This window comes from Salmo salar, chromosome ssa16 (genome assembly GCF_905237065.1).
Source record: "Salmo salar chromosome ssa16, Ssal_v3.1, whole genome shotgun sequence".
Taxonomy (NCBI): domain Eukaryota; kingdom Metazoa; phylum Chordata; class Actinopteri; order Salmoniformes; family Salmonidae; genus Salmo; species Salmo salar.
The window spans coordinates 4,009,967-4,034,959 of record NC_059457.1 but is presented as its reverse complement, the minus strand read 5'-3'; the positions used below and the strand labels follow the sequence as shown (position 1 = coordinate 4,034,959).

The 24,993-nt window shown below is 42.2% G+C and overlaps 1 protein-coding gene across 4 annotated transcripts in view; it reads left to right on the top strand.

The window, feature by feature from the left end:
• LOC106573057 (cyclin-dependent kinase 17) overlaps window positions 1–24,993 on the top strand; it is a 63,708-nt gene that overhangs the window by 13,238 nt on the left and 25,477 nt on the right. For 3 of the 4 annotated variants that reach the window (XM_014147708.2, XM_014147707.2, XM_014147709.2), the window contains exons 2-4: window positions 8,853–9,001; window positions 21,909–22,082; window positions 22,394–22,527. In XM_014147708.2, coding sequence (XP_014003183.2) covers window positions 8,853–9,001; window positions 21,909–22,082; window positions 22,394–22,527 — 457 coding nt within the window. The remainder of the gene's footprint in view (window positions 1–8,852; window positions 9,002–21,908; window positions 22,083–22,393; window positions 22,528–24,993) is intronic. The other variant, XM_014147710.2, reaches the window with a different exon arrangement.

Below are 24,993 nucleotides of genomic sequence, written 5' to 3'. Positions count from 1 at the left end.
TGATGAAAGAAATAAAAGCTGAAATAAATAATTATCTCTACTATTATTCTGACATTTCATATACTTAAAATATAGTGGTGACCTAACTGACTTAAGACAGCGAATTTTTACTAGGATTAAATGTCAAAAATTGTGAAAAACAGAGTTTTTAAATGTATTTGGCTAAGGTTTATGCAAACTTCAACTGTATATTTGATCGTTAAGCCTGTCATCTACCTCTGTAAAGTCCAAAGCATTAGTCTGCATAGCTGGTCATATTAGGATGCTTTGGTGTAGTTACTTGTTTTTACGCCTAAGTACTTAGTAATTACATAATAATACCAAGACAAAGTCAGTGTGCTCTGGTTATTAGTGGAAACTGGAATCCCCTTCTCAGAGTGACTCATCAGGTTCTGTGTAATAATGGATCAGAATGTAGAACCTAGAACCGTGCCAGCTACACAGCGCTGGTATTGTGTAGCCGACTGTAGTAACAACCAGAGAGGAGTTATATTATCTAACTACTGTGTAAGTAACAGTATTGGTATTGATCTTATACAATGTAGGCTTATTTCATCAGGGGTGAATGTAATGGAAAATGAATGTAGAAACTAGACCCATGCCGACTTGGGTTGGGCGATGTCTGGAATGACATCGTCCTATTGTCCTGTTCAAACAGCGTTGATATACGATTGTATCGTGAACATTTTTTGGGGGGGGATGCGGTTTTGTGAGGAGATGTCAATTGGATGGAAGAACACAGTATAAAGGATTTGTCTTTATACAGATTCAGGATGTCATTACATATCTTGGACCTGCCTATGAGGTATCCAGAGACAGCTATGGTGGTTACAGACAGTGTTGTCATGGCCATGGCTATTGGCCCACTGCTGGAGCTGTGTCTGTCTTCTCTGATAGTAGAAGTCTGGTTGAAGACCCTCTGACCGATGGTGTTACTAGGTCACAAAGGATGGCTTGAGAGCGAGGAAGAGAGAGAGCAGTCTGTGTCCAGACAGGCGACCCTAGCTGTCACTCAAAGTGGCCATTGTCATGGCAGCGGTGTTAAATCAACGTTGAGTCTTATTGTGTTTGATGTTCGTATAGAACCCTGTCTGTCATCATCTGTCCTGCTGGCCACACACGCATGGGTGCTCTCTCAGGTGCCTACTGTCATCCAATTTTTGCCAAAACATCAGCACGCTTAAGCACGCTCAAGTACAATAAACATACATAGTATTTATTGTCCCCTGAAACTCATTCAGTATTGGGACACTGTAGCAGTACAAACAGAGGTTGTTGTTCATCTCCAGTCAAGCTCCTTGATTACCCTCACTTCATGCGCAATGCCAAGCGTTGGCTGGAGTGGTGTAAAGCTCGCGGCCATTGAACTCTGGAGCAGTGGAAACACGTTCTCTGGAGTGATGAATCACGCTTCACCATCGAAGTCCGACAGGTGAATCTGGATTTGGCGGATGCCAGGAGAACGCTACCTGCCCCAGTGCACAGTGCCAACTGTAAAGTTTGGTGGGGGAGTAATAATGGTCTGGGCCTGTTTTTAATGGTTCGGGCTAGACCCCTTACTTCAAGTGAAGGTAAATCTTAACATTACAATATACAATGACATTCTAGACAATTCTGTGCTTCCAACTTTGTGGGAACAGTTTGGGGAAGGCCGTTCGACGAGAATGTGTCAACATACTTTTGGACATGTGTGTGTGTACTAGCTTATATGGAGCAAGTAATTTCTATGTAAAAGGACCCATGAGCACTAAGTTAAGTTTATAGGAGCATATCAAATTTGGTTTCAAATGAGAGCTAGGAGTCTATATTTTGGGAAATTAAATCATTGATACATTTTTCAACCATTTCCAACCTAAAAATGTGGAATAAACAAAGGCTTTGATTTCTGGTCACACAGATGGAAAAAGGTTGTTAAAAAACGTCTCCTAGAAAAAGTATTATGATATTATAAATGCATCAAAATACAATAATGTTGAACATTTCTATTTAGTTTTGCAGATAATGAAAAGTTCACAGAAGTAAGAAGTTAAGGTAGACCTACCAATTAGTTACTGTTTTTATTCATAACAATTTTGTTTATTGTACCATGTGCTTAGCATGGAACACCAACAACCCAACTGACCACTGGGACTAGATTCGGGAAGAACAGTAATGAGATTAGCATAGAAAGATTAGACTAAAGACCGAGATATAAAGTTTAGAGAGAGTGCTAATGCTGGCATGTTTATTTTATAATAAAATAAATTGTAGTTCTCAACAACAAATTCACAATAATAGTATTTCACAATAAATAAGCTCAGTAATCTATGGATCTATTTCAATACCTCAGGTAAAATCAGTTCTACCTTCTATAGTATCAATTATCACCAGTAAAGTTCAATTCAGAAAACAAAATTACATTCGAATACAGATTCAATATTTCACAGTTGGGGGTGATCAGTCCCAACAAACACAGTAAAGCTGTGGAGAATAGTGTATTTAAGTGTCCTTCAAGAAAAGGTCCTCTTGAAGAGATTTTACAAAAGGAACACCTATGTGAGAATGCTATTCATTGACTACAGCTCAGCGTTCAACACCATAGTACCCTCAAAGCTCATCACTAAGCTAAGGATCCTGGGACTAAACACCTCCCTCTGCAACTGGATCCTGGACTTCCTGACGGGCCACCCCCAGGTGGTGGGGGTAGGTAGCAACACATCTGCCACGCTGATCCTCAACAATGGAGCCCCCCAGGGGTGCGTGCTCAGTCCCCTCCTGTACTCCCTGTTCACCCACGACTGCACGGCTAGGCACGACTCCAACACCATCATTAAGTTTGCAGACGACACAACAGTGGTAGGCCTGATCAATGACAAGACAGCCTATAGGGAGGAGGTCAGAGACCTGGCCGGGTGGTGCCAGAATAACAGCCTATCCCTCAACGTAACCAAGACTAAGGAGATGATTGTGGACTACAGGAAAAGGAGGACCGAGCATGCCCCCATTCTCATTGACGGGGCTGTAGTGGAGCAGGTTGAGAGTTTCATGTTCCATGTGTCCACATCAACAACAAACTATCATGGTCCAAACACACCAAGACAGTTGTGAAGAGGGCACGACAAAGCCTATTCCCCCTCAGGAAACTAAAAAGATTTGGCATGGGTCCTGAGATCCTCAAAAGGTTCTACAGCTGCAACATCGAGAGCATCCTGACTGGTTGCATCACTGCCTGATGCGGCAATTGCTCGGCCTCTGACCACAAGGCACTACAGAGGGTAGTGCGTACGGCCCAGTACATCACTGGGGCTAAGCTGCTTGCCATCCAGGACCTCTACACCAGGCGGTGTCAGAGGAAGACCCCAAAAATTGTCAAAGACCCCAGCCACCCCAGCCATAGACTGTTTTCTCTATTACTGCATGGCAACTCTCTGTTTATCATATATGCATAGTCACTTTAACTATACATTCATGTACGTACTACCTCAATTGGCCCGACCAACCAGTGCCCCCGCACGTTGGCTAACCAGGCTATCTGCATTGTGTCCCGGGACCCACCACCCACCAACCCCTCTTTTACATTACTGTTACTCTCTGTTCATCATATATGCATAGTCACTTTAACCATATCTACATGTACATACTTCCTCAATCAGCCTGACTAACCGGTGTCTGTATGTAGCCTCACTACTGTATATAGCCTCGCTACTGTATATAGCCTCGCTACTGTTATTTTTCACTCTGTTTTTACTGTTGTTTTTATTTCTTTACTTACCTAATGTTCACATAATACCTTTTTTGCACTGTTGTTTAGAGCCTGTAAGTAAGCATTTCACTGTAAGGTCTACACCTGTTGTATTTGACGCACATGACAAACAAACTTTGATTTGATTTGAAATGCATCTTTAGTGTTACAATATTGTTCACGTGGAAAAAGTTTTTTTACTTCTACAAAAGTTTGCTTAGCAATTAGCATAAATGGCACAATTTATATTCACTAACATATAGAAAAGTTAGCATTGGACTGCTAATGCAGCGCTAATACAGTGGCTTCAGTCATGAAAAATACATCTCACCAAGTAAATGGTCCATCAACCCATTCAACCGCTTCTCAAGACGATGCGATGAATGGACCATCAATTGTCAGTGTTTCTCTGAAGATATGTCTAGCTTTTATTTCTAGCTTTAGCGCCGTTTTCTGACTTCACAACCAGGAGAAAGTTTGTCATAAAAATGCCGCTTCCTCTAGAAGGCTTGCTCGAGATTGCAACGATTGAACCGTCGAAGGCGGGACCTAAAGGATTTGTGCACTTTTGATTGGCTGATATTCTAGTTGGTCGTTTCTCTCACATTTCACACGATTTTTAACCCATTTCTTGACCTGGGTTACATGATCAATTATTAAGTGATTAAAACGCGTCGCTCTGCTACCACATCGGTAACAGAGTTCCAAAAAAATCAGTACCAGAATGACTTCAATTGAATTGGCCACATCGAGAAGTCATAGTAGTCACAAACCACTGTTGCAGTAGAGCACAGTACAGTAGAGAACAGAAAAGTAGTGTATAGTTCAGTAACGTAGAGTACACATGAGTAAAGTACAATATAATACTACTCTACTGGACTTTTCTGTACTGAACTATACTTTTCTGTACTGTGCTCTACTGTACTATATTCTACTGTATGGAAATATACTATTTTCTTTGCTGTAGTCTACTGTACTGAACTATACTATACTTTTCGCTACTGTGTTGTATTGTGATGTCCAAACTTGTGAAACATAGACATCTATGATTGGTACAGATTTGTTCTGGTCCGGACCAACCAAATTTGGTCTTGTTTGGGGTGGAGCTCATTAGAATAATAGCCAGTGTGTAGAATAATACTCCAGTATGCATTTCTGTAGATCAGGGACCCATGATGTCATTCTGTTACCGGGTGTTGATCCACTTCACTAACTGTATATATACTTTTTGTGTTCTTTTGTTCTACTGTATTATTGACTGTAGGTTTTGTTTATTCCATGTGTAACTCTGTGTTGTTGCATGTGTCGAATTGCTATGCTTTATCTTGGAAATGTCGCAGTTGCAAATGAGAACTTGTTTTCAACTAGCCTACCTGGTGAAATAAAAAAATAAATAAAAAAACTGTAGTTTAATAACCCAAAGAAAAAAATGTTTTACTCAAAGGGTCATATCATAGCCGACACACCATTCTTTCTGCAGACATCTTTTAGTCTTAACTCGAAGTAGATATGTAAGTGTTTTTGGAAAACGGGGTCATATAAAAAAACGTAGGGAGATTTTACTGTCATTCCGTTACTAAACTTTGCATCTGCACTATTCTTCAAGTTAATGTTTGAGTAAAATGTCCAGTGGAAATTGTTAAAAGTAGACTTCTGCATATAGGTGTATGGTTTGTTAAACTTTGCAATCAATGGTTTTTGCTTGTCATACATTTTAAAGTGAGTCTCCGCGTCACTCTGTTACCTTGGAATTGCCCGACTTGCACTATATATGGTGATGCTGTTATGTTTGAGATGCAAGACAAATTTCCTGAAAGGGACACAGTAAAAATAATAGTTGTGTGCCTGGTGGCAAGTTTACGTACCACATATTTGTCGCGTAAGGCCCGGTCTTATTGAGCTGCTTAACCTACTTCTACTCTCTGCTTACATCCTCTTCTTCCTCCTCTCCCTCCTTTACCCTGCTTTTCTTAGTCTTTCCCCTACCCCCTCCTATCCCCACTGTCCATGCCAGCCACACTTATGTGTAAAATGCAATTTTGCATACAGCTGGAACTATCAGTTTGTCCATCTGGGGAAATCATGGTTAACTATGTGTGTGACCACAGACTGTAGTGTGTGTGTGTGTGTGTGTGTGTGTGTGTGTGTGTGTGTGTGTGTGTGTGTGTGTGTGTACCGTAAGCCAGGTGGTTTGATAAAAAGAGACAGAGTATCATCCTATCCTCCCGCAGGGACTTTACATTTAGACATTGGGGGAAGAATGTTGCCTCGGCAACAAATCCGAATCAGTGCTTGAATGTGACTACTTCTTTGACCTTAACCCAGTGGATCTGGAGCCCAGTCCTCTGCACGGCCTACTTACTCATGGGAGCAGGGATCACATCCAACTCTCCAGGGCTCCAGACTAGATCACAGAGCCAAGCCATTGAAAGGGGACAGAATGGGCTGGGGGGATGGGGGGGGGCGCGAACAAGGACGGGATGGGTTAGAAACTGCCATCAAAACTCTAGTCAAATTCATTCATTTACTCTGGTGAAATTCTTTCATTCATCCAGCCATTTATTCTTCCGCCCTTCATCCATCCATCCATCCATCCATTCATTCTCCATGGAACACAGTGTGCTCCGAGGCTGAGCTGTACCCTCAACTGTACAAATGAGAAGAAGGCTATGAGCTGTTCTGTTGGCAGTGATGACTCCAGAGTCCGACCGACTCCCTCATCTCCTCTCCGCTGTCCTAAAATGGCCTAAAATGACCGGAGGAGCTGGCTGTAACATTCCAGAAGAGTTGTCAGAGCTAAATCATGGAGCAATAGAATGCGGAAGAAGGGCAGGAATCGTCACCGACTATCCCTGATCAGTGAATGAATGGGGAGCTATGTGTCAGACAGTGAAAAGATGGTAGCTTAGTTTAGTAGCTCTGCTCTTTCCTTCAAAACAACTTCCCCCCCCCTGCCTTACTGACATCTCTCTCCAGCTCCTGAGCGATGTTTGGGAAGACAAAGGCTTGTAATGGAGAGCGTTAGTCAGACAGACAGACCTTCAGGGCCTAACTCATGTGGCTTCATGTCTCTTATTACTCATCCCCAGCACAGACAGACAAACAGACACATGTCCATATCTGTAAAAGTGTGGTAGTGTTGTAATCTCCCCCTCACTAAGGTCAGATAACATTGGCAGGGAGGGCGATATCTGAAACAGCAGGTTGAAAGACAACCTCATTTACTTCTCTCTCACCAGTGTGTCCTTTCTTTTCCACTCCCTTCTCTGTCAATTGTTTTCTCTCCCAGTCTTTTGCTTTCACTTTCTCTCACAGAAATACACTTGAATTCTTTCCGCTCGCTCTCGCTCTCTCTCTCACACTGAATGGTGATGCAATGTGACTTGAACTGGATGCAGCCTATGCTAGTTCTGTTCTCCATTCTCTCATAAATCCCCTGCTTTACCATCTGCTAACACAGTTCATATGGACTGTGCCATCACTCCATCCATCTCTTCAAATACATCACGTTTTTCCAGTGTAGGAAATTCATTAGGCTATTTTACTAATGTCAAAATTATGTATTTTCCATGAATGTTGATAGGTTCTTTCTTGTTCGCTCCAGTTCACATTAATTCCATCCCCTATGAATAAAACATATATCTCTCCCAATACATCATGTTTTTCCACCGTTGGAAATAAGTTACGAGGACTGTTATACACTGAGTGTACAAAACATTAGGAACATCTTCCTAATATTGAGTTGCACCCCCATTTGCCCTCAGAACAGCCTCAATTCGCCAGGGCATGGACTCCACAAGTTGTCGATAGCGTTCCACAGGGATGCTGGCCCATGTTGACTCCAATGCTTCCCACAGTTGTCAAGTTGGATGGATGTCCTTTGGTGCGTTGCAGTTCTTGACACACTCAAACCAGGCACCTACTACCATACCCCGTGCAAAGGCACTTAACATATTTTTCTTTCCCATTCACCCTCTGAATGGCACACACACACAATTCATGTCTCTGTTATCTCAAGGATTAAAAATCCTCCTTCAACCGGTCTCCTCCCCTTCATCTACACTGATTGAAGTGGATTTAACAGGTGACATCAATAAGGGATCATAGCTTTCACCTGGTCAGTCTATGTCATGAAAAGAGCAGGTGTTCCTAATGTTTTGTACACTCAGTGTATCGCTGGTCTAAATGACGTGTGTATGTTTTGATCTCTGGGTTCTTCTTCACACTAGATTAGTTCCGTCCCGGAGCTACGTGAATGATTATCTCCCCCAATACATTGTTTTTCCAGCGTGGGAAATTCATTAGGCTCTATATTACTGACTCCTAAATTAGGCCTGTTTCCTTGAGTGTTGATAGGTTCTTGTGTTCGCTCCAGTCAGTAGCTATAAATTTTGTGTCCTGCAATGTCTTCTTTTTGTCTTCATTTAACTATAGATGTGGGATTGCTAGGATATTTATCTTGAGGTAGTTTGACGGTTATTATTTTTAATAAACTCATTTTACTATAGATATGGAATTAGTATGTATAGCTTGAGGTGTGTTTGATGGCTGTACTCGTTGTGAAATCTTTGAAAGCTATATTTATTAGGGGACCTGCCCAGGAACATGCTGGGACCTGCTCAGACCGCACTCACACAGGGAGTGCTTTTCAAAAGAAGCACACCTTTTGACACGCACACTTGTATTACAAGATACACATATTTGTCACGCTTTCTCAACCACAAGTAGTACTGGCAGTTATCGTCAAAGAAAGACACACTGTTTACCCTCTGGTTCGCTTTTGAAGGCCTTATATCATGTTCCAGGGCTGATCAAGAAGAACTCCCAGCCATATGTATTCTAATACTTTATCGTCCCTCTTTTTTTGAGAGTGTGTCCTCAGTAGCTTTTCTTCACTGCCTCTCTGTGTCCGACTCCTCTCTCCGCGTTAACATTCCAGTCAACAAAATAAACAGTGGGACCATTTAACAGTAACGGTGTGTGGGGTATCATTTTCCTCTTTGATGAATCTGGCCTCTCCCAAGGCCTGGTGTGTGTGTGTGTGTGTGTGTGTGTGTGTGTGTGTGTGTGTGTGTGTGTGTGTGTGTGTGTGTGTGTGTAACTGACTGTCCCCTCTTCTCTCCATCCCCAGGCCTCCCCTTCCCGAGAGCTCCATGGAGAAGATGAAGCGGTTTAGAAGGAGGCTGTCCCAGACTCTGAGAGGTAGTCAGACCATCGATGAGTCTCTGTCTGAACTGGCTGAACAGATTACTATAGAGGAGAACGGCATCAAAGACAGCGGTGAGGGGGTGTGTGTGTGTGTGGGGGGGGATTGAGTGAGGGAGAGAGTGTATATGTATGAATGTGTGGTTATGTGGATGTAATGTACAGTGCATTTAGAAAGTATTCAGACGCCTTCACTTTTTCCACATTTTGTTACGTTACAGCCTTATTCTAAAATGTATGAAATCGTTTTTTCTCCTTATCAATCAATCAAATGTATTTATAAAGCCCTTCTTACATCAGCTGATATCTCAAAGTGCTGTACAGAAACCCAGCCTAAAACCCCAAACAGCAAGCAATGCAGGTGTAGAAGCACGGTGGCTAGGAAAAACTCCCTAGAAAGGCCAAAACCTAGGAAGAAACCTAGAGAGGAACCAGGCTGTGAGGGGTGGCCAGTCCTCTTCTGGCTGTGCCTACACACAATACCCCATAATGACAAAGCAAAAACAGGTTTTTAGACATTTTTGCAAATATTTAGACATTTACTCGCACCTTTGGCAGTGATTACAGCCGTGAGTCTTCTTGGGTATGACACTACAAGCTTGGCACACCTGTATTTGGGGAGTTTCTCCCATTCTTCTCTGCACATCCTCTCAAGCTCTTTCAGGTTGGATGGGGAGCAGGTTTTCATCAAGTATTTTGCTCTGTTCATATTTCCATTCATTTCTGACTAGTCTCCCAGTCCTTGTCGGTGAAAGACATTGCCACAGTATGATACCGCCACCACCATGCTTCACTGTAGGGATGTTATTGACCAGGTGATGAGCGGTGCCTGGTTTCCTCCAGACGTGATGCTTGGCATTCAGGCCAAAGAGTTCAATCTTGGTTTCATCAGACCAGAGAATCTTGTTTCTCATGGTCTGAGAGTTCTTTAGGTGACGTTTGGTAAACTCCAATTGGCCTTCATGTGCCATTTACTGAGGAGAGTCTTCCGTCTGTACCATCAAGGCCTGATTTGGTGGAGTGCTGCAGAGATGCTTGTCCTCCTGGAAGGTTCTCCCATCTCCACAGAGGAACTCTGGAGCTCTGTCAGAGTGACCATCGGGTTCTTGGTCACCTCCCTGACCAAGGCCCTTCTCCCCCGATTGCTCACTTTGGCCCGGCGGCCAACTTTAGGAAGAGTGTTGATGGTTCCGATCTTGTTTCATTTATGAATGATGGAGGCCACTGTGTTCTTGGGGACCTTCAATGCTGCAGAAATGTTTTGGTACCCTTCCTCAGATCTATGCTTCGACACAATACTGTCTCGGAGTTCTACTGATAATTCCTTTGACCTCATGTCTTGGTTTTTGCTCTGACATGCAGTGTCAACTGTAAGACCTTTATATAGACAGGTGTGTGCCTTTCCAAATCAAATCCAATCAATCCATTTTAAGTCTCAGAGCAAATGAGTTATTAAATAAGTCATTTCAGTTTTTTTGTTGTCTAAAAACCTGTTTTTACTTTGTCATTATGGGGTATTGTGTGTAGAGGGATGAGATAAATATGAATAATATTCATTCGTTTGAGAATAAGGCTGTGACGTAACAATGTGGCAAAAGGGGCCTGAAGACTTTGCGAATGTTCTGTAAGTCAATGAATAAGACTATGTCTGGCTGTGTGTTGTTTCACTGCACCCAGCAGATACTTTCTTCTCTTTAACCTCCGGAACACGCACACGTCATCAGTGTTACTACTTCATGTTAGAGTCCGGTGAAGGTTGTAGCCGGCGAGGCGTCAAAACAAAGATAAGGTGACGTAGCTGGTTAGTTATCTCTAAGCTTGGGATGGTCTAGCGCCTGGTGTTGACGGTGGCTGCCATGACGTTGCTGTGGTGCTGCCTGTTCAGGGTCTGGAACATTCTAGAGTTTCCATGACAATTGCCACGGCGACTTGGAGGACTGTGAAAGCAGCTGGGCGTCCTCCTCCTCCGTTGTATCTCTTTATTCCTGTCCTGGCTTTCTTTAAGGTTTTCCCCAGATCCCCTCTCCTTAAACTCTTCAACAGCTTCAGCTTCCCTCTCCTTTTCCCTGGCTCCCCTCTCCTTTTGTCCTACAGAGGAGGATGTTTTGTGTGTGTGTGTGTGTGTGTGTTCTCTTTTTGTGTGTGTGATTTGCGTTTGCCCATCAGCATGGTGTACACACCTGTGTATTCTGTGCGGAGAGGGATTGCGTTGGGCAGTCTGCAGTGTGTGGGACAGTACGAGTCTCAGAGAGAGAGGAGACCGAATGGAGTGGCCAGATAGATGGGATCAGACGAACCCACCATGATGTCATTCATTGGGATGAATCCTAATATCTTAGCCTTGATCTGATTGTGTAACACAACAACATAACAGCAGCACACAGCAGTAGTAGTGGGATAAGAGCTTTAATGTGTGCGTCTGTGTGTGCGCGTGAATGGCAAAGAAAACTGGCAAAGAAAATGGCAGAACAAGCTCTATTTTGGTGGCCTCTGGTACACTCTAATGCCTCGATTCCATCCGAAATACACAGCTATATTATTGAATACTTTGAATAACGGCTTTACCTCCCGGATTGGTAAAATTAGTTGTGATATTGAATAGAATGTTTTTGACAATTAAAATGACAGAGAATGTATGGATTCAGTGTGTTAGTTCTTTTGGATATTGCCTAGGTCTATATGATCAGGACTATAGATATCACCTTTTTAACATTAAACATGGCCGATTGAAGTCATATTTACAGTTTTAGGTTTTAGTTCTAAGATATGAATTGCTACAATGATGTTTGTTCTTCAAATTATGTATTTTATCAGCTGGGCTACTATGTTCGCTTAGGGTAATTTTGTAATTTGAGTGAACTATCCCTTTAATAGTTATGTCAATCAATCACTGTGGGTGGGATTGTCAGGTGTGGGGGCAGAATGTGTGTGAGTCGCAGAGTTGGTACGGTTTCAGACCTGTCAATCATTCTCTGTGGGTGGGACTTTGAGGAAAGGCGGTGTATTAGTAATCTAGTAAGAAAGACATTTGTCTAGTCTACTCTTTCAGTTGAGTTTATTGTGTCTAAAACCTAAGAAAAAAGATTGTGTTCTGTCAAGTAAACATGGATTCTCTGTTGAGAAACAATATACACTGAAGAAAAATATAAACACAACATGTAAAGTGTTGGTCCCATGTTTCACGAGCTAAAATAAAAGATCCCAGAAATATTCCATACGCACAAAACACATTTTGGGCACAAATTTGTTTACATCGCTGTTAGGGAGCATTTCTCCTTTGCCAAAACAATCAATCCCCCTGACAGGTCAAATCAAATTTTATTGGTCACATACACATGGTTAATGCGAGTGTAGCGAAATGCTTGTGCTTCTAGTTCCGACAGTGCAGTAATATCTAACAAGTAATCTAACAAATTCACGACGACTTCCTTATTCACACAATGTAAGGGGATGGAATAAGAATATGTACATATAAATATATGAATGCGAGATGGCTGTGCGGCATAGGCAAGATGCAATAGATGGTATAAAGTACAGTATATATATATATATATATATATGAGATGAGTGATGTAGGATATGTAAACATTATTAAAGTGACATTATTTAAAGTGACTAGTGATTTGAGTCAGTATGTTGGCAGCAGCCTCTCTATGTTAGTGATGGCTGTTTAACAGTCTGATGACCTTAAGATAGAAGCTGTTTTTCAGTCTCTCGGCCTCAGCTTTGATGCACCTGTACTGACCTCGCCTTCTGGATGGTAGCGGGGTGAACAGACAGTGGCTCGAGTGGTTGTTGTCCTTGAGGATCTTTTTGCCCTTCCTGTGACATCGGGTGCTGTAGGTGTCTTGGAGGGCAGGTAGTTTGCCCCTGGTGATGTGTTGTGCAGACCACACTACCCTATGGAGAGCCTTGCGATTTGAGGGCGGTGCAGTTGCTGTACCAGGAAGTGATATAGCCCGACAGGATGCTCTCCATTGTGAGTTTCTCCATCTGTAGAAGTTTGTTTGGGTTTTAGGTGACAAGCCACATTTCTTCAGCCTCCTGAGGTTGAAGAGGCGCTGTTGAGCCTTTTTCACGACGCTGTCTGTGTGGGTGGACCATTTCAGTTTGTCCGTGATGTGTACGCCGAGGAACTTAACTTTCCACCTTCTCCACAACTAAATTTGTATAAACTGCCTTAATTTTGCTGGACCCCAGGAAGAGTAGCAGCTGCTTTGGCAGCAGCTAATGGGGATCCATAATAAATACAAATGCTGTCCCGTTGATGTGGATAGGGGGGTGCTCCCTCTGCTGTTTCCTAAAGTCCACGATCATCTTCTTTGTTTTGTTGACATTGAGGGAGAAGTTATTTTCCTGACACCACACTCCGAGGGCCCTCACCTCCTCCCTGTAGGCTGTCTCGTCGTTGTTGGTAATCAAGCCTACCACTGTAGTGTCATCTGCAAACTTGATAATTGAGTTGGACTGCATGACGCAGTCATGGATGAACAGGGAGTACAGGAGAGGGCTGAGAACGCAACCTTGTGGGGCCCCGTTGTTGAGGATCAGCGGGGTGGAGATGTTGTTTCCTACCCTCACTACCTGGGGGCGGCCCGTCAGAAAGTCCAGGACCCAGTTGCACAGGGCGGGGTTGAGACCCAGGGTCTCAAGCTTAATGATGAGTTTGGAGGGTACTACGGTGTTGAATTCTGAGCTGTAGTCAATGAACAGCATTCTTACATAGGTATTCCTCTTGTCCAGATGGGATAGAGCAGTGTGCAGTGTGATGGCGATTGAATCGTCTGTGGACCTATTGGGGCGGAAAGCAAATTGAAATGGGTCTAGTGTATCATGTAGGATGGAGGTGATATGATCCTTGACTATTCTCTCAAAGCACTTCATGATGATGGATAGTCATTTAGTTAAGTTACCTTAGCTTTCTTGGGAACAGGAACAATGGTGGCCATTTTGAAGCATGTGGGGGCAGCAGACTGGGATAGGTGTGGCATATCAAGAAGCTGATTAAACAGTTGATTTAAACAGCATGATCATTACACAGGTGCAACTTGTGCTGGAGACAATAAAAGGCCACTCTAAAATGTGCAGTTTTGTCACACAACACAATGCCACAGATGTCTCAAGTTTTGAGGGAGTGTGCAATTGGCATGCTGACTGCAGGAATGTCCACCAGAGCTGTTTCCAGAGAATCGAATATTAATTTCTCTACTATAAGCTGCCTCCAACAGCATTTTAGAGAATTTGGCAGTACGTCCAACCGGCCTCACAACCATCAGACCACGTGTAACCACACCAGCCTAGGACCTCCACATCCGGCTTCTTCACTTGCGGGATTGTGTGAGACCAGCCGACCAGACAGCTAATGAAACTGTGGGTTTGCACAACCAAAGAATTTCTGCACAAACTGTCAGAAACCATTTAAGGGAAGCTCATTTGTGTGATCGTCGTCCACACCAGGGTCTTGACCTGACTGCAGTTCGGCATTGTAACCGACTTCAGTGGGAAAATGCTCACCTTCAATAGCCGCTGACACACTGGAGAAGTGTGCTCTTTACGGATGAATCCCGGTTTCAACCGGGCAGATGGCAGACAGCGTGTATGGCGTCGTGTGGACAAGCTGTTTGCCTGATGTCAACGTTGTGAACCGAGTGCTCCATGGTGGCGGTTGTGTTATAAGCTATGGACAATGAACACAATTGCATTTTATCAATGGCAATTGGAATGCACGGAGATACTGTGATGCTTGTTGCGTTTATATTTTTGTTCAATATTGAATTGCAGGTTTCAAAAATGCTAAAATGTTCAGGGGGGAAGACCCCTGCCAGATTGTATAAAAGTGGGGGAGCACAATGTCAGGCCCATGAATAGACCTACAGGTATGATTGAAGAATGATGCAGGTGTTAAACATGGGTTTTGCTACACAGAAAGCAGCAGTTGACTACTCCATTGTCAACATTTTAATCAAATCGGTAGGCCTATATAAATATATTTAATAATACTATATAAGTATCATGACATCAGTGGCGGTCTGTGCTGTTTAAGACTAGGGAGGACGATTTTGTTTTTTAATGAGCGTTGCCTAGTTTCTACTATAGCATATTGGATGACTGTCATTCATATTCCATTCACCCAGCTCAAAGTAATATTGATAGGTTTAGGCTCCTAATTTATACTTACATTTTCCCTATACCCATCATGAGGTTCCTACAACCTAGCATACAAATGAAAGTTTATAATGTAGATGCATAGGTCGAGAGACAAATTGAGTAATCAAAGTGACAGACACTGACACACACATTCAATACTGCCTTGCACACTCTTGCCTGCATTTAGCTGATCTAGTGTGTAACCGTTAGTCCAAACAGTTGCAAACATGAGTTTCTATTGGGCAAATTCATTTTGGTTTATCCCCGTTCCATTTGCTTCCGTTTTAAGAAATGTTTTCAACAAAATCAGATGAATGAATAGACCCCTGATCACCCGCACGCACAGTTCACTTTCATAGCAGCCACATACAAACAGCATCATCACTTTGCTCGTTGTATAATTCCTTCTCACATCAACACGTCTCTACTCCTCTCACCTTTCCCCACTTCAGTGCACACCACAACAGCTGTCTGTGACCAGGCAAAAAAAACTTTCCAAGCCAAACCTTCATACCATAACTGCTACACAGCCTACATCGTTGTCACCATATTAGCTAAAGTAACGTCATAGTCAACATAGCTAATAGAACTAATGCGTTAGTAAACCCGCTACAATCACGCAGTACAGTCTACAGCAAACAATTTAGCACTTACACTGGCAGGCCTCGGTGTTAATAAATGAATAAAACCGACTTGGAAAAGTTCCAGTGTTGGATAGCCTTAGTCAGCTAGCTATCATGAATAGCATTCCTGTCTGTTTGAGCCAAGTATTTTGAGGAGACTAAATGAAAGTGAGAAAAAAATGATACGAAATAAAGCCATCTCTCGCTCTTCTGCTTTTTGAGTTAACTACTCACCACATTTTATGCAGTGCTAGTTAGCTGCAGCTTTTGCTTTCAGTACTAGATTCAGGAGTCGATGAAGACGCATCATACTCTTCCTCCGCCATGAAAATAAATGAGACTGCAGCTAACCAGAGGGCACACAAATAACACAGGAACTGAGAGGCAGGACAGACAGCAGACAGACAAACCAGCACTGTTTCGTTTGTGACTGACATGCGTCTGTCCTATCAGTAGATCATTAGAAGATGTGTATATAGTTCATTCTAGTGGGGGAAGGCTATACAGACTTTTCTGACTAGCGAATGACATTTTTTTTTCATGAAAAGAAGACCAGTTAATTAACCCAATGAGTCCCACCATAATGCCACCGCGTTTTGGACTTCCAACCCCCTTTAAACATTGTGTGTTTGAGCTACAGACTTCTGGATTGTACAATTGGACTCGTCTATTTCTTCTGCACCCGTAGATGACAACCACTAGTGTGATTAACGGGAGGTAGTGGTTTTTGTGAGACGAGGGAGGATCTCAAAGGGTCCTTTCACAAAAATGTCTGTAGAGTCCGAACTATTGAAAGCTATCCATGGACAGCTGAGACTCATGTAAAATGTTTTGCTCTATGACGCTCACAAGCTACACGAGTCGTTAGAAGGTATGGGGTTCTTCTACGTAGATCATAGGAAATCCCAAGACATAGTGTCTATAATACTGTAATAAGCTCACAAAACGCTAAACTCCTCCCAGTTGTCGCTGACTAGTATTCATTTACCAGTGATCAAATTATTTCTGTACTTACAGCATTAATATAAATTTGTATCCGATTTATTTTATTGACATTTGTCAGTAAAACTTATGAGTAAAACAGTTTTTCATTGTTTTGTGTTCTACTTCTAGCCATGACTGTCCTAATATTTTTTTTTTTAAATGTCATTTTGAGGCTAAATTCAGTGCCTTCAGAAAGTATTCCCACCCCTTGACTTTTTTCACATTTTGTTGTGTTACAGCCTGCATTTGAGATTTTATGTTTTTAGAATTTTTTACTAACTAATTAAAAATGAAAATCTGAAATGTCTTGAGTCAAAAAGTATTCAACCGCTTTGATATGTCAAGGCTAAATTTGCTTAACAAGAGACAATAAGTTGGGCCTCCCGAGTGGCGCAGCGGTCTAAGGCAATCCCAGACTGTGTCACAGCCGGCCGTGACCGGGAGTCCCATTGGGCGGCACACAATTGGACCAGCGTCGTTCGGGATAGCGGGGTTTTTCGCCGGGGGGTTTTCCTTGGCTCATTGCGCTCTAGCGACTCCATGTGGCAGGCCAGGCGCCTGCAAGCTGACTTCAGTTGAACGGTGTATCCACCGACACATTGTTGCGGCTGGCTTCCGGGTTAAGCAAGTAGGTGTTAAGAAGCAGCGCGGGTTGGCGGTCATGTTTTGGAGAACGCATGACTCGACCTTCACCTTTCCGGAGCCCATTGGGGAGTTGCAGAGATGAGACAATATCGTATCTACCATTTGGATATCACAAAATTGGTGAGAAAAAGGGGGTAAAAATATAAAATAAAAGACATAAGTTGCATGGACTCATTCTGTGTGCAATAATAGTGTTTAACATGATTTTTGAATGACTACCTCATCTCTGTACACCACACATCTGTAAGGTCCCTCAGTCTAGCACTGAATTTCAAACACAGATTCAACCACAAAGTAATGTTTTCCAATGCCTCGCAAAGATGGGCACCTTGAATATCCCTTTGAGCATGGTGAAGTTATTAATTGCACTTTGAATGGTTTATCAATACAGTCAGTCACTACAAAGATATAGGCGTCCTTCCCGACTCAGTTGCCGGAGAGGAAGGAAACTGCTCAGGGATTTCACCATGAGGCCAATGGTGACTTTACAGAGTTTAACCTCTCTAGGATAGGTGGCACCAAATCGTCCCACCTACGTAACAGCCAGTGTAATCCCGTGGCGCGTTATTCAAAAACCTCAAAAATGCAAAAACTTCAATTTTTCAAACATATGACTATTTTACACCATTTTAAAGACAAGACTCTCGTTAACCTGTTAGGGCTAGGGGGCAGTATTGACACAGCCGGATAAAAAACATACCTGATTTAATCTGGTTACTACTCCTGCCCAGTAACTAGAATATGCATATAATTATTGGCTTTGGATAGAAAACACCCTAAAGTTTCTAAAACTGTTTGAATGGTGTCTGTGAGTATAACAGAACTCAAATGGCAGGCCAAAACCTGAGAAGATTCCATGCAGGAAGTGGCCTGTCTGACAAGGTGTGTTTTATCTTGGCTCTTTTTATTGAAGACTGAGGATCTTTGCAATAACGTGACACTTCCTACGGCTCCCATAGGCTCTCAGAGCCCGGGAAAAAGATGAAGGATATCGAGGCAGGCTCTGGCTGAAACACTTTATCGCTTTTGGCAAGTGGCCGCTCAGAGTACTATGGGCTTAGGCGCGTGCCCGAGTCGACCGAATGCTTTCTTTTCTTTTGTCTGTTTACCTAAACGCAGATTCCCGGTCAGAATATTATCGCTTTTTTATGAGAAAAAAGGCATAAAAATTGATTTTAAACAGCGGTTGACATGCCTCGAAGTACGGTAATGGAATATTTAGAAATCTTTTGTGATGAATTGCGCCATGCTCGTAACACTTATTTACCCTTTCGGATAGTGTCTTGAACGCACGAACAAAACGCCGCTGTTTGGATATAACGATGGATTATTTTGAACCAAACCAACATTTGTTATTGAAGTAGAAGTCCTGGGAGTGCATTCTGACGAAGACAGCAAAGGTAATAACATTTTTCTTATAGTAAATCTGACTTTGATGAGTGCTAAACTTGCTGGGTGTCTAAATAGCTATCCCTGTGATGCCGGGCTATCTACTGAGAATATTGCAAAATGTGCTTTCACCGAAAAGCTATTTTAAAATCGGACATATCGAGTGCATAGAGGAGTTCTGTATCTATAATTCTTAAAATAATTGTTATGCTTTTTGTGAACGTTTATCGTGAGTCATTTAGTAAATTCACCGGCAGTGTTCGGTCGGAATGCTAGTAACATGCTAGTCACATGCTAATGTAAAAAGCTGGGTTTTGATATAAATATGAACTTGATTGAACAAAACATGCATGTATTGTGTAACATAATGTCCTAGGGTTGTCATCTGATGAAGATCATCAAAGGTTAGTGCTACATTTAGCTGTGGTTTGGGTTTATGTGACATTATATGCTAGCTTGAAAAATGGGTGTCTGATTATTTCTGGCTGGGTACTCTGCTGACATAATCTAATGTTTTGCTTTCGTTGTAAAGCCGTTTTGAAATCGGACAGTGTGGTTAGATTAACGAGAGTCTAATCTTTAAAATGGTGTAAAATAGTCATATGTTTGAAAAATTGAAGGTTTTGCATTTCTAAGGTATTTGAATAACGCGCCACGGGAGTACACTGGCTGTTGAGTAGGTGGGACGCAAGCGTCCGATTTCAAAAAGCCTTTACAACGAAAGCAAAACATTAGATTATGTCAGCAGAGTACCCAGCCAGAAATAATCAGACACCCATTTTTCAAGCTAGCATATAATGTCACATAAACCCAAACCACAGCTAAATGCAGCACTAACCTTTGATCTTCATCAGATGACAACCCTAGGACATTATGTTATCCAATACATGCATGTTTTGTTCAATCAAGTTCATATTTATATCAAAACCCAGCTTTTTACATTAGCATGTGACTAGCATTCCCACCGAACACTGCCGGTGAATTTACTAAATTACTCACGATAAACGTTCACAAAAAGCATAACAATTATTTTAAGAATTATAGATACAGAACTCCTCTATGCACTCGATATGTCCGATTTTAAAATAGCTTTTCGGTGAAAGCACATTTTGCAATATTCTCAGTAGATAGCCCGGCATCACAGGGATAGCTATTTAGACACCCAGCAAGTTTAGCACTCACCAAAGTCAGATTTACTATAAGAAAAATGTTATTACCTTTGCTGTCTTCGTCAGAATGCACTCCCTGGACTTCTACTTCAATAACAAATGTTGGTTTGGTTCAAAATAATCCATAGTTATATCCAAACAGCGCCGTTTTGTTCGTGCGTTCAAGACACTATCCGAAAGGGTAAATAAGGGTGACGAGCATGACGCAATTCGTGACAAAAAAAATCTAAATATTCCATTACCGTACTTCGAAGCATGTCAACCGCTGTTTAAAATCTATTTTTATGCCATTTTTCTCATAAAAAAGCGATAATATTCAGACCGGGAATCTGTGTTTAGGTAAACAGACAAAAGAAAATAAAGCATTCGGTCGACTCGGGCACGCGCCTAAGCCCATAGTACTCAGATCGGCCACTTGCCAAAAGCGATAATGTGTTTCAGCCAGAGCCTGCCTCGATATCGTTCAGCTTTTTCCCGGGCTCTGAGAGCCTATGGGAGCCGTAGGAAGTGTCACGTTAGAGCAAAGATCCTCAGTCTTCAATAAAAAGAGCCAAGATGAAACACCACTTGTCAGACAGGCCACTTCCTGCATGGAATCTTCTCAGGTTTTGGCCTGCCATCTGAGTTCTGTTATACTCACAGACACCATTCAAACAGTTTTAGAAACTTTAGGGTGTTTTCTATCCAAAGCCAATACTTATATGCATATTCTAGTTACTGGGCAGGAGTAGTAACCAGATTAAATCGGGTACGTTTTTTATCCGGCCGTGTCAATACTGCCCCCCTAGCCCTAACAGGTTAATGGCAGTGATAGGAGAGAACTAGGGATGGATCAACAACATTGTAGTTACTCCACAATACTAACCTAATTGACAGAGTGAAAATAAAAACAGCTTGCAACAAGGCACTAAAGTAATTCTGCATAAAATGTGGCAAAGCAATTACCTTTTTGTCCTGAATTCAAAGTATCTTGTTTGGGGCAAATCCAATAACACATTATTTAGTACCACTCTCCATATTTTCAAGCATAGTGGTGGCTGCATCATGTTATGAGTAGGGTATACTTGTAATCGTTAAGGACTGGGAAGTTTTTCACGACTAAAAATAAACAATGGAGCTAAGCACAGTCAAATCCTGGATTAAAACCTGGTTCAGTCTGCTTTTCTTCCACCAGACACTGGGATTAGTTCAACTTTCAACAGGACAAAAACCTAACACACAATGCCAAATCTACGCTGGAGTTGCTTACCAAGATGACAGTGAATGTTCCTGAGTGGCCGAGTTACAGTTCTGACTGAAATCTGCTTGAAAATCTATGGCAAGACCTGAAAATGGTTGTCTAGCAATGATCAACAACCAATTTGACAGAGCTTGAAGAATTTTGAAAAGAATAATGGACAAATGTTGCACAATCCAGGTGTGCAAAGCTCTTAGCTCTTAGACCCAGAAAGACTCACAGCTGTAATCACTGCCAAAGGTAATTCTAACATATATTGACTCATGAGATTGATTACTTATCTAATAAAATGAGTTATATTTTTTTAAATAATTTTTCTTCCACTTTGACATTACAGAGTATTTTGTGTAGATCGTTGGCAAAAAAAAAAGACAATTAAATCCATTTGAATCCCACTTCATAACACAACAAAATGTGGAAAAGGTCAAGGTCTGTGAATACTTTCTGAAGGCAATCTGTAAGGGCTGGACATTCAGATAAATGAAAGTCAGATAAATAAAAAGTAGATTTTTGCTGGGGTTTCGGGACTGATTAATGAGCCGGCTGACAATGACTCTTATTTAGCAGACGGCCGGTGCTTATGAAAAACACTGAATACCTACCTCCACGATTACACCTAAAGGCCCTGTGTTTTTTCTGACCGTATGACCTGACTTAAACAGGGTGTAGCCTCCTGACCCTACCTACAGTATGATTAGATGGTGCTCCAAGCCAAGGTGTCTGTATTGTATGTACTGGACTGAACTGAACTGGTTGTCACGTAGTACTCTCTCTCCCCCCCTCCACAGAGCCCATGGTGAGGAACGGTCATGGTCTCCCCCCCTCAGCCCACAGTGTTAACTCCTTCCTGCAGCAGTACACTGGCCCCTTTAAGAAGCCCCCGCTACGGAGACCTCAGAGTGTCATAGGAGGAGGAGGGCTAGGGTCTCTCATGGCTATGCCCCGCAACGGCAGCCGCCTCGGTGAGACACACACACAAACACACAGGAGTGGACACACAAACACACACAGTGTCACTTGAGTCAGGGGAGAGGGCAGGACAGTGGAAACTAACCAGGGAGTGGCTGCTGTACTTCCCAGCAGCAGCAGCTGTGGATGACTTCAAGTTGAGTTGATGGAAAGAATAACCTCACTCATATGTTTATGGGCCCCCTGGTCTTATCAAACACTGATTGTACAGTTATCCAGGGCTTGCATTTTTGAAATGTTGACTTCATGTAAAAATCTGTCTCTCTGTCTCTGTCCCGCCTCCCCTTCTCTCCCCCTCTCTCAGACATTGTCCATGAGAACATGAAGATGAGTTCTGATGGAGAGAGTGACCAGGCGTCAGGGACGAGCTCAGACGAGGTGCAGTCTCCCACAGGGGTATGTCTAAGGAACAGGGGCAACCGACGCATTTCCGCAGAGGTGAGTTTGACACCCCCTTCATCCCTCTATCACTACATCCCTCCATCACTTCTTCACCAACTCATACGGAGGAAAGGAAGTGTATTTGGGAGAGATTCATACACTTTTGGAGTACAGGTTTTTAATAATTTCAAATGTTTTTAACAGTAGCATTTTTTAGTTAGGGTTTGTTTTATCTGTCATTAGGATGGAAACATTTTTGATGAACGATTTTGTTAAACACTTTTTTTTTAAATGAAATATCCTTGTAATGTTCTAACATTCACTATAATGTTGTGCACAACATCTGTTACAACCACCACAGAACATTCCCCAAATGTTCTCATTAGCTAACCAGGTAATGTAATAAATCAAATCAAATTTTATTTGCCACATACATATGGTTAGCAGATGTTAATGCGAGCGTAGCGAAATGCTTGTGCTTCTAGTTCCGACCATGCAGTAATATCTAACAAGTAATCTACCCTAAATTCCGGACGATAAGCCGCAACTTTTTTCCCAGGCTTTGAACCTCGCGGCTTAAACAATGACGCGGCTAATATATGGATTTTTCCTGCTTTCAAATTTTTCCCTCCAAAAAAACACATTCTGTGACGTGCTCAGTTTTTTGGCGGCATGAAGCTTTCATTAGACCAATGAAATTGCCGAACGGGTTAAGGTCAAACAACTTTTTTGTTTACTGTTTAGATTAAATCGAGCGCTCTCAAACTTCCCATCATTCTGATTACGGTAGTCATTTTGTCACCCTCATCATGGCAATGACACGGAGAAATGCATATGATGCAGCTTTCAAGTTGAAGGCGATTGATCTGGCTGTTGGAAAAGGAAATAGAGCTGCTACACGGGAGCTTGGTCTTAATGAGTCGATGATAAGACGTTGGAAACAGCAGCGTGAGGAATTGACTCAGTGCAAAAAGACAACTAAAGCTTACTGCTAATTTTCTTTTTTTGTTACAAGCCGTGTTTCGTTAAAGCCTATTTCATTTTTGTTACAAGCCGTGTTTCGTTAAAGCCTATTTATTTTTGTTACAAGCCATGTTTCGTTAAAGCCTGTGTAAAGTTCATTTGTTTCAATGTACCGGTAGGCACCTGCGGCTTATAGACATGTGCGGCTTATTTATGTTCAAAATAATATATTCCTTTTAATTCAGTGGGTGCGGCTTATATTCAGGTGCGCTTAATAGTCCGGAAATTACGGTAACCTAACAATTTCACAACAACTACCTTATACACACAAGTGTAAAGGAATGAATATGAATATGTACATAAAAATATATGAATGAGTGATGGTATAGAACGGCATAGGCAAGATGCAGTGGATGGTATAGAGTACAGTATATACATATGAGATGAGTAATGTAGGGTATATAAACATTATATAAAGTGGCATTGTTTAAAGTGGCTAGTGATACATTTATTACATCAAGAGGCAGTCGATGGTATAGAGTACAGTATATACATATGAGATGAGTAATGTAGGGTATGTAAACATTATATAAAGTGGCATTGTTTAAAGTGGCTAGTGATACATTTATTACATCAATTTATCCATTATTAAAGTAGAGTAGAGTCTGTATGTTGGCAGCAGCCACTCAATGTTAGTGATGGCTGTTTAACAGTCTGATGGCCTTGAGATAGAAGCTGTTTTTCAGTCTCTCGGGTCCCCGCTTTGATGCACCTGTACTGACCTCGCCTTCTGGATGATAGTGGGGTGAACAGGCAATGGCTCGGGTGGTTGTTGTCCTTGATTATCTTTTTGGTCTTCCTGTGACATCGGGTGCTGTAGGTGTCCTGGAGGGTAGGTAGTTTGCCCCCGGTGATGCGTCGTGCATACCTCACTACCTTATGGAGAGCCTTACGGTTGTGGGCGGAGCAGTTGCCGTACCAGGTGGTGATTGTGCATCTGTAAAAGTTTGTGAGTGTTTTTGGTGACAAGCCGAATTTCTTCAGCCTCCTGAGGTTGAAGAGGCGCTGCTGCGCCTTCTTCACCACGCTGTCTGTGTGGGTGGATGTCATTTCCTGACCATGGTAAGCTGTTATTTTCTATGGTAGAGTAGGTCAGGGCGTGACATGGGGGTTTATTCTATGTGTTCTATTTCTATGTTCTTAGGTTCTAGTTTTGGTATTTCTATGTAGGTTTGTTTGGGATAATCTCCAATTAGAGGCAGCTGGTCCTCGTTGTCTCTAATTGGAGATCAAACTTAAGTAGGGGTTTTTCTTCCTGGGTTTTGTGGGTGATTATTTTTGAGTAGTGTTTGTTTCTCCTCTGCATCACGGTTTGTTGTTTTGTCTATTCAGTTATTTGATGTATTGCATAGTTTCACAGAGTAAATAAAATGTGCAACTACACACACGCTGCACCTTGGTCCTCTCCTTTTGACAGCCGTGACAGTGGACCATTTCAGTTTGGAAATAATAACACAATGTACCAGTAATGTTTTCCCAGCAAACCAACATTTGTTCTGT